The 8,437-nt window shown below is 36.3% G+C and overlaps 1 protein-coding gene and 1 long non-coding RNA gene across 2 annotated transcripts; one reads left to right on the forward strand and one right to left on the reverse strand.

The window, feature by feature from the left end:
* Window positions 1-3,440: 3,440 nt before the first annotated feature.
* Window positions 3,441-8,363, reverse strand: LOC131538998 (ras-related protein Rab-33B). Its single transcript, XM_058773241.1, has 2 exons — window positions 7,742-8,363; window positions 3,441-4,569 (listed from the first exon to the last, which is right to left on the reverse strand). The coding sequence occupies exons 1-2, from the start codon at window positions 7,952-7,954 to the stop codon at window positions 4,096-4,098; spliced, it is 687 nt and encodes a 228-aa protein (XP_058629224.1). The 5' UTR covers window positions 7,955-8,363; the 3' UTR covers window positions 3,441-4,095.
* On the forward strand, window positions 4,585-6,434 carry LOC131539003 (uncharacterized). The gene is made up of 3 exons (XR_009270762.1): window positions 4,585-5,560; window positions 5,957-6,021; window positions 6,113-6,434. It is a non-coding gene; the product is annotated as an uncharacterized LOC131539003 (long non-coding RNA).
* Window positions 8,364-8,437: the final 74 nt, after the last annotated feature.

Here is an 8,437-nt window from a genome sequence, read left to right on the forward strand (position 1 = left end):
ATTACTTACTGGAAATCATTTACATTTTACATACTTCACATTCACTACACATCCTTGGTTCTAGTTATTAAGTTAATTTAGCTTATCACTGGCCCAGTCCTGTTTGTAATTCTACAAAATATAAGTCACACTTTGCAGCAATTAACAAATTACTTTCAGCAGACTATGAATAACCCCAAAAGCTCAAACGAGTCTTTCCACAGCAATATTCCAGGCATGTTAAAGGGACAGTTCACCCACAAATGAAAATTATGTCATCATTTATTTACCCTCAAGTTGTTCCTAATCTGAGGTGTGTTTCCAAAAAGCATGGTTGTTAGGTCCATTGCACTCTATTGGTATTGACGGAACTTGTTAACAGAGCCATATTCAGTATATAGGCATAAGACTAAGACTAAATGTGTTCATTTTGTGAATTAAGTTAATGAATGTGGTTTCCTTTAAGCCTGTAAATAATGTATTAGCCTATATGCAAATAGATTAAATGACTTACTACACAATAAATTCTAGTTCTTTGTGGCCTACAATTTTTCTTATTTTTTATTCCTCTAAATCCACTTATATTTTTAAAAATTTTAAGGCAGCGGCTATTTGCGGCGATAGATGCTATTTAAACTAAGTGCAAATAGCAATAGATGCTAATTACACTAAGTGTAAACAGCAATAGACGCTATTTATACTAAGTGCAAATAGCGTATTTTCTTGTCGATAGATACTGACTAAGTGCTAATAGCGATGGATGCTATTTACACTATGTTAAAATAGCATGATTTTCTGCTATTTATTTATTGCAAATAGTGGCAATTATCCGCACCTCAGTATTGTAGTACATTATTAAACAGTACGCAATAACGTATTGAGTGTAAACGTTTAATTCAAATTAGGCTATTAAATGGATGCCACCTTATTGGGACAATAAAGCCCTCCCTACACATACCCTAACCCTACCCGATACTCTATTTTCAACTTTTTGATGATTATTATTATTATTATTATTATTATTGAAAATGAATGCCTTTCCGATGCGATATGAGATTTGAAAAGGGAGAAAAAAAGTTTGGCAAAAGGCGGATTCGAACTTGAGTCGATCGCATCAGCATTTGCCTTACCATCAACACCACTGAAACTGATATTAAACAAGCGTATTTTTGCAATGTTGACTATCCCAATCACACGTTGGTGGGTAGAGTTAGTGTAAATAGCCTTTATCAACAAGGCGGGCTATTTGCAGTTTTGCGCTTAGTGTAAATAGACACTCTGATTTTGGCAATCCCTTTTAATAAATATAACAAAACTCAACATTAGCCATAATTTGCCATAATTAGCCATGGCTATCTGTAGTTAACTGTTTGACAAAGTGATACCCCATCATGAGTATAATAGCACAAGTAGCTTATCTCCACACCACCGATAATGTGTGATGACTGTGGATGTTTTTCTTTATTCAACAGATTTTGTATTTTTTTATTTATTTTTTTGAGTTTCCAAAGCTTGTGCCTAAATTCCCATTTTGTTAGAATTTCTGATGTCTTTCATCTCAAAGGCGTAACATATCTCAGCGCTAGCATAATCTGTATCAACATTTTATGCATGCAGAAAAACTAAATTAAACATTAACAAGCAAAATATATATTATCAATACATGAACATGCTGCCTGAAAGTCATTTACATTTGTTCTTGGAACAACTGATTAGAATTTGTTCCAGAAAGTGAAAGACAAAAAAGTACATATTTCCTGCATGGCTGGTGAATCTGGATCAGCACTGTCCAAAAGGTGTGAGATAGCAGTATTAAATTATAGAGACACAAACAGAAAATCTGGGAAGTCATTTATGGCAATAGAGCTAAGTAGACCAGATATCTTCTTTGTATGTGCACTCTCAGAAAAAAAACTGTAAAAAAAAAACATACAAACAAACAAAAACCTTATCTGTATCCAGCACCCATCAACATTTTATGAGTTGGCATACAAGATACAAACAGGTATGGTGAGAGAACACCATCTTGAGGCACTCTGATGTAACAACTTTACAAAAACTACATTTTTAATTTATTGTGACTCTCTGACTTCAATTAAATACCCTAAATACCCACTCTATTCTGTGACAGAAACCGATTCCACGAGTTTGCACTTACATATAATCAGATAGAAAACATATTTGGCATGCTGTCCGAAGGGAGGGCTCCAAGCTCAGAATATAGCCCGAACCCAGAGAACTCTCCATATCCTCAAGCTTAGATAAGAATAGATAGCAGTGAGGAGTTGGGGTGGAGGAAGGATGCCAGAAAAACCGTCATGGGACAGAGGTAAGTTGACTGTATATATATTTACTATCATGCTAATTAAGTTGATTATCTGAACGTGGTCCTCCTGAAATCTGTTCATAAAGCATAATTTATCAGCAGTATCCCTCCATCCAGAGGACAACTTTTGTCCCTTTGCAGGGGTTTAGCCACTGGAAGATTTTGTGGAAGACTTCCTTATGGTCCCAGACCCTATGCACACCACAGATCCAGAGCCTGATGCCATGTTCATCCCAGAGCCCAAACTAATCGCCAGGTCCATCCAGGAGATGGAATTAATGGCTTTTAAAGAACAGGACTTAATTCTCACTCTCCCACCTCTGAAATCATTCCTCTCACCAGTCTCAGATAGAATTAGCTTTTCCTCTTAGCTCCACCCCCTCCAAAGTTCCCATTTGGCTTCATGGCTTCTTTGTCTTCACTCCAGCTCCTTGTCTGCTCCATCCACCCATCTCCCTGAGGAATAAGATGGACAAGTTGCTCCCGAGTGCAAAGGTTTTCAACAAATATCATGTTATGTCTCATGATTTACACAGAGAGCTGGCTTCAAGGAGATTACCCGGACCCATGTACAAGGTTCGTGTTTGTATGGACAGAAACAATAACTCAGCAGGAAATGTGTGTTTTTAAGGACTCTTGGTGCAGGAACTTTAGACCAGAAGCATTAACATCAACAGTGATTAACTCATTTGAACAAGTCATGATTAGGAATCTACAAGGTAATGTAAAACATCTACTGGATCCCTATCAACCTATCTTACTCTAAGCACCTTGAAATCCTACATCTTGTACTAGACTAATGTATTAATATATTACAGTTAAGAGTAATTTGTTATCAGAAGTGACTATCTGTTGTGCTATATTATTACTGTATTATTTTATATTGCTAAATGTAATAATATTATTGCAATATTATTAGATTGAATCCAGGATTTGGTGATAATATATAGCATAATGAGAGATTTACAAGCAATTTTTAAAAGGCCAGCCTTTTTTTTTTTTTTTGACCAGCAAAACCAAATTAGGTAAAGGATTTTCAACACAGCACAAGGAAAGCATTATAAAAACACTGATTCCCAACCATCCAATAATTTCAGTAGAAAGTTGAAAGCAGAAAAAGAACAAAAAGCCAAAATAGAGAAACCGTTTTATTTTGTTTATTGAATCATACAGACACTTTGCTACCTGTATGTACAGTATATTTAAATTGTGTTACATGGATGAGGATGTGGTAAGTCGCTATAGCTTTGACCCAGCACAAAGAGCAGCAAGTACAAGTGAAGATTCAGCTGTCAGGAAAAAAGGTTCACATTAGTCTCATAACTCCAGGATGAAGCAAAGGGGTTGAAAGTGGTTGACAATTGGACATCTACACAAGTTATGTTGGAGCAAACTGATAACTATCAACCTCATTTAATGGCCAACATTATTATTGACAAGAAGGCTGTTGACTGCAGAAATGTTTAAGGATCAAAATCAACAGCAACTTTTTTAAAGCCCCCAAAGAAATTGGAAATTAAATCAAATCTCACCTTCTTGCTGTGTTTCATTATAAGGCATTCATACAAAATATGTTGTCTGAAGTAAACTTGACATTGTCTACCACACCAAGAGAGTCAGATCACTATAAAAATCCAAACAGCAATTGCCATTTAAACCAGCCTTCATACGATCACACACTGAAACAAGACGATTGATCTGTTATTCTCAAAGTTCATACTGTTATTTACTGTGCCTCTTTAAGTGGACATACTGAAATAAGCACATAACTCTTTAAGTTCATTCATCTGTCAGCAGATGCAGGTCCATTTCTTCTTGGTCTCCTGTGGTGTTATGACTTTTGCTGGGATACTGAAGCTCTCAGATCTGCACTGTAACACTAATTCATTCACACTCTCCCTTCTCTGGCTCTTCAACCTCTGTGCCAATGTCACAAAGATGCTGTCCACCTGGTCCCCTTTGCGACCTTTGGCTGAAGTAATATAAAAAGACATTCCGTGGACTTCAGCTAAATGTCGAGCCTGATCGATTAACACAGAAGCGGTCGTCGAAGTGACCAGATCGGCTTTGTTGCAAACGAGAGCACGGGGTATATCCACACCAAGAGAGTGCTGACGGCATTCGTCCATCCATATGGGAAGATTGCAGAAACTAGTGGGGTCAGTAACATCGAAGACAAAGACAATTCCGTGCACATTGCGATAGTAGTGCTGCACCATGCTTTTACGAAAACGCTCCTGACCTGCTGTGTCCCACAGCTGTACCTGAGGTGTGACAAAATGAAGAAATTATATATATATATATATATATTTTTTTTTTTTGTACACATATACTGAAAATTTAACTCATGACTTTGCCATGCTGTACCATTTGAGCTACAAAAACACTGAAACCTGAAAGAGTCCCCATAGGGTTATATCTGCCTTACCTGAGGGCATTTTTTAATATATGTGACCCTGGACCACAAAACCAGTCATAAATAGCACGGGTATATTAGTAGCAATAGCCAACAATACATGATTGTATGGGTCAAAATGATCCGATTTTTGTTTTATGCCAAAAATCATTAGGACATTAAGTAGCCTAAATATCATGTTCCAAGAAAATATTTTGTAAATTTCTTACCCTAAATACACTGTTAGACATTTCTGTAATTTCCACAGTTATTTACTGTATATCACCCAGTATAATACTGCAAATTCCCTTTACAGTAAATGACTGTAATACCCTTTGCATCATGGGAATTTTCTGTGACGTCAGACCCCACATACAGAGACTTACTGTATTTTTTTAAATTGCTGTATACTACTGTAACGGTCTCTTTGGCGCCATTCTGTTGAGGTGGTTTTATTTTCCTCATTTCTTACATTTGGATTGACACAATTTGCCCAACACCGTGTCTACAAAGCCACAACAGCTTGGGACTGACAATACTGGACGTTACATCGCTTGTAATGATTGGAAAAATCCATTTGTACTTATAGTGTCAGAAACAGTGTGAGCGCTTGGAGTACATCTGCAGTCAGAAATATACCGGGGCATCACTTTACTGTCCGCATCCACTGTAGATAATATATATATAATGGGTTCTATATTGTTGTCTGTTGTGCCACTCGCGTCCGAGGGAGACACAGAAGCAGCGGGGCAGCGCCGCAGGTTTTTCCCGGGGATGAACCCGTGAGAGTGGAAGAGCTCCGGAGAACATCTATGCTGTGTGTCGATGCACCTTACGAGAGAATAAGCCCAGCAAGCAAGGTAAAAATATATGTACGTATGTCTGTGTGTTTGTCATATTTTTGCACACCAGTTTAACCCATAGTAACATTTACTGGTCAACATGGCGGTTACAGAACTTTACCATGGTAAACTGCGCTGTTTCAAACGACTTTTGTCATCTTGTTGAATTAAGTTACCTAATTAAAATTATTTTTAACAAGCAACGCTTATCTTATATTAACATTAGGTTAACTAATGTGAACTTTAGTTCAGGTGTTAATAATAATTTTGGCCAGTAGCCTGAGAAAATAAAATGTATGTTAGCTAAGTTAAACTAGTTTTATGGCTAGCTGCCTTTCTAGTTTTAGAATTAGTTTGTTATAGTTTTTAATGGAATTTAAGATTTACTGCATTTTTTGTATTTGTGTTTTAAAGGCAACTGCAATGAAGCATCAAGAAAGACGTGAGCAGGCCAGCCACCCTGAGACTGATCATTCATGGTAAGAGAACAACTATGGTTTTGAGAGATTTGTGTATTCTATATGAGGTTTGCCTTTTAAAAGTGTGTCATTTCTTCTACTTGTTTTTCAGAGAAGACATTTCTGTCACTAACAAAGTGGATGGTGAGCAAAGGTGGTGGCCAGGTTTTGGAGCAGCACCTGGGTTTTGCAGATGGCTATGTATTCTTTGGCTGTTTGTATTTTTCCTCCATTATGTTTCTGTTCCCTAAAGATTCTTTGTGAGGATAAATCCAGGAGGACACAACATAATGCACTGCGAAACGTCCTAAGACAGGAGAAATGGTGAAGATGCACTGTTCAAGCATTGGAAGTCTGTATTTTTAAGTGTTATACATGCAATGTTTTAAATAAAGAATTTTATAATTTGTAATTATTGTGTCTGTTTTAATTGAATGCCACACTAGGTACTAACCTATGTAGAGTAAAAATAAAATGAATTATATATAAAAATTATAAAATCTAATGAAATCTATATTAAAATGAATGAATTACAGTAGTATACTGATGAATTGGATTTTATTTACAGTAATTTACTGTGAAACAATACAGTTTTCAACTGTAAATCAAATACAGTTTCCTACTGTACATCTTAATTACAGTAAGTTATTGTAAAAACCCTTTGAAATGTCTAACAGTGTATATATAAACTTAATTTTTGATTAGTAATAATATGCACTGCTAAGAACTTAATTTGTACAACTTTTAAGGCGATTTTCTCAATATTTTGATTATTCAGATTTTCAAACAGTTATCTCAGCCAAATATTGTCCTATCCTAACAAACCATACATCAATGGAAAGCTTATTTATTCAGCTTGCAGACGGTGTATAAATCTCAATTTCATAAATGTACCCTTATGACTGGTTTTGTGGCCCAGAGTCACACATAAATACTGCAAGGCAAATTCAGTTGTGGACAAATGTGATTAATCCATATCACAAGAGGACATATGCATACAGACATGAGAGTAAGATTTTCACACAAGACAGACCAACAACACGGATCTGCACTGACTTTGCAGAAGCAGAAAATGACAATGTCCGATTACTGGTCAAGTCTAGACATATTCTTAAAATGAGCATGGATGTGTATGGTTAAGCAGCTGTTGTGTTAGGACTAGTAAAGTCTAATTCCTCATTTTGAAGCTCAAAAAATGTGTTTTCAACACGGTGAAATCCCACGTTTTGCTCTTGTTCCTCAATGGAATGCACAAGCAATAAATCTACCTATAATTTACAAATTAAAGCAGAAGTAAAGAAAAAAAAATGACATCGGATATTGACAACAACAGATCCGTAAATCCAATATATCAGTTCAAGGATAAATAAACATTTCATGTAGAGAAATTAATTCATTTGAACGATGAGTAAACCGATGGTGAAAGAATTTGTGTTCTTTGGATCTGGTTCTTTTTGTGTTTTGAAAAGTGAATCAACATGCATCAACATAGAAAACTTTCCAGCCTAGAGATGTTGAGATTACGCAATTACTGCATGATGTATCAAAAACGCTGAATCGTCTTTTTCCCTTTAAATGAGCTGCTCGAAAGAAGCGAATCAGGATAAATGACCAATCGCGTTTTTGCAAAGGTTTTATTGCACTGCCTAAGTTAGCTTTATGCATCCAAGCAACATTTTCTAACATGCTCAAAATAATAATCTTTCTCAATAAAAACCAGAATATCTTGAAGTAGACTTACTTTGATTTTCTCGCCTTCTAAATCAAGAAGTTTCTCACGAAAATCCACCCCGATTGTAGCCTCCGTTCTGCTGGGAAACTGTCCAGTGCAGAAGCGGTGAGTCAGACAGGTCTTACCGACACCTGCATCTCCAATCACAATGATCTTACAGGTACGACGGCAGCGCACCGGGTTACCGTTCGATGAAGTGGAGCTCTCTAAAGACGAATCCATCTACCGTTCCAGTGGCGAAACAAACATGTGAAATGGATGTTAAAATGAGGCTAAAAGTTCAGAGCACTCCTCACATGCCCATGACTGATGGCTACTGAATACAAGAACTTCCCCTTCAATAAGAGAAACCAGGACTCGTTTTCAAAACAACCCGTCATACGATGTCAAAGCAGGTAATTAGAAGTACACGTTTGCTTTTTTTTTGCAAATAATAATAATAAAAAAATAAAATAAAAAGTTAATGCATTAATTAGTGTATGCAATTATGCATACAATAAAAGGGGTTAGAACCGTTTTTAAAAAGAAAAGTCTGACATCCACCTTGGACTGAAACCAAAATAGCCCACAGATATTTCATATCCCTCTTCAGCTAAAATGTTTTCTCGTGTAAAATTGGAAAAAAGTGAGGCAAAGTATGCTTCGAAATGCTGATGAAATGCTTTGAAGAGTTTTAAAGACTTGATCAGAAAAAAACAAAAACAA

Source organism: Onychostoma macrolepis, chromosome 01 (genome assembly GCF_012432095.1).
Source record: "Onychostoma macrolepis isolate SWU-2019 chromosome 01, ASM1243209v1, whole genome shotgun sequence".
Lineage (NCBI taxonomy): Eukaryota > Metazoa > Chordata > Actinopteri > Cypriniformes > Cyprinidae > Onychostoma > Onychostoma macrolepis.